Source organism: Nicotiana tomentosiformis, chromosome 8 (genome assembly GCF_000390325.3).
Source record: "Nicotiana tomentosiformis chromosome 8, ASM39032v3, whole genome shotgun sequence".
Classification (NCBI taxonomy): Eukaryota; Viridiplantae; Streptophyta; class Magnoliopsida; order Solanales; family Solanaceae; genus Nicotiana; species Nicotiana tomentosiformis.
This window is the reverse complement of record NC_090819.1, coordinates 119,321,072-119,322,634: the sequence shown is the minus strand read 5'-3', so window position 1 is coordinate 119,322,634 and position 1,563 is coordinate 119,321,072. Positions and strand designations below refer to the sequence as shown.

General features: G+C 44.0%; 1 protein-coding gene across 1 annotated transcript; it reads right to left on the bottom strand.

Moving 5' to 3' along the window:
* Positions 1-658: 658 nt before the first annotated feature.
* On the bottom strand, positions 659-1,048 carry LOC138898051 (uncharacterized). Its single transcript, XM_070184083.1, has one exon. The coding sequence runs from the start codon at positions 1,046-1,048 to the stop codon at positions 659-661; it is 390 nt and encodes a 129-aa protein (XP_070040184.1).
* Between the last annotated feature and the right edge of the window lie 515 nt (positions 1,049-1,563).

Genomic DNA, 1,563 nt, shown 5'->3' with positions numbered 1-1,563 from the left:
CTGAGAACCTGACAATGCGAGCTCCCAGCGAAAAACTTACCTAGCGATGCAAGCTCCTAAGCGAGCTGCGAAGCAGGCGACGCGAGGCATAACGCGAGGTTATTTCCTGGCGATACGAAGTCTGCTGCCAGGTTTTTCTCGCTGCATCCTGCGCGTTGCGAGGCTAACGCCAAGTTTTGCTCGTTGTATCCCTTGCGATGCGAGGTTAAACGTGAGGTAATTACCCGGTGACGCGAGGCTGCCGCGAGATTGGTCTCTCTATAAACCTCACTAGGTGAATTGTATAGCATGCTGAAGACTGGGCGACGCGAGCTGGAAAGCACGCTGGGCAGCAGGCGATGCAAGTTATGCCGTGAGGTGAAATGTTTACGATACGAGGTTTGCTTCCAGGTGCGTTGTGCATTAAACTGGGTGACGCAAGGTACAAGGAGTTGTTTGGAGTGTACGCATGTAATTTTTATTTCATTTTGTGAATGACTCCAAGCGCCATGACTTTCCATCGTGCTCTATTACCTGTTCAGACACCAAGTTTTAGCTAAAACCTTGTTAATGCATAAAACAAATGAAAATTTATAGTTAAGCTTAAATAAACTATGAATTGGGTTGCCTCCCAACAAACGCCTGATTTAACGTCGCAGCACGATGCATGCGATCCAACTTAAGGTTCACTCAACAATTGAGGCTCCTTCAAATGAATCATTGACACAAAGTTTTCCTCCTCCATGCCAATGTAATGTTTCAATCTTTGACCATTAACTCTAAACATGTTCGTTCCATCCTCGGATTCAATTTCTACAGCTCCACTTGAGAGTACTTGCACAACTCTAAATGGTCCCGACCATCTTGATTTCAGCTTACCCGAAAATAGTTTCAATCTTGAATTATACAACAACACGACATCTCCGGGTTTGAAAATCCTATCTTGAATATGCTTATCGTGTATGATATTCATCCTTTCCTTGTACAGCAGGGTGCTTTCAAAATCATGGTAATGGAACTCATCGAGTTCATGAAGTTCTGTGACTCTAATCGCACCAACGGCCTCCATGTCAAGATTTAATTGCCTTAATGCCCAAAAGGCTCTATGCTCTAGCTCCACCGGTAAGTGACACGCCTTTCCGAACACCAATTTGTATGGTGATATACCAATCGGAGTTTTAAATGCAGTGTGGTAGGCCCATAGTGCATCATCCAATTTTTACGGCCAATCAGTCCGAGTAGCATTTACAGTTTTGGTGAAAACACTCTTGATTTCTCTGTTTGACACCTCAACTTGACCACTTGTTTGTGGGTGATACGGAGTGACAACCTTATGGCGTACGCCATATTTTTCTAGCAACTTTGCGAAGGCTCGATTGCAGAAGTGAGTTCCTCCATCACTAATGATCGCTATTGGAGTTCCAAATCGGGTGAAGATATTTTTTTCTTAGAAAACCAATAACTCCATTTGCGTCATTTGTTGGGAGTGCTACAGCTTCTACCCATTTCGAGACATAGTCCACTGCTTCGAGTATATACTTGTTGTTGTATGAGCTAAAATATGGCCCATAAAGTCGATTCCCC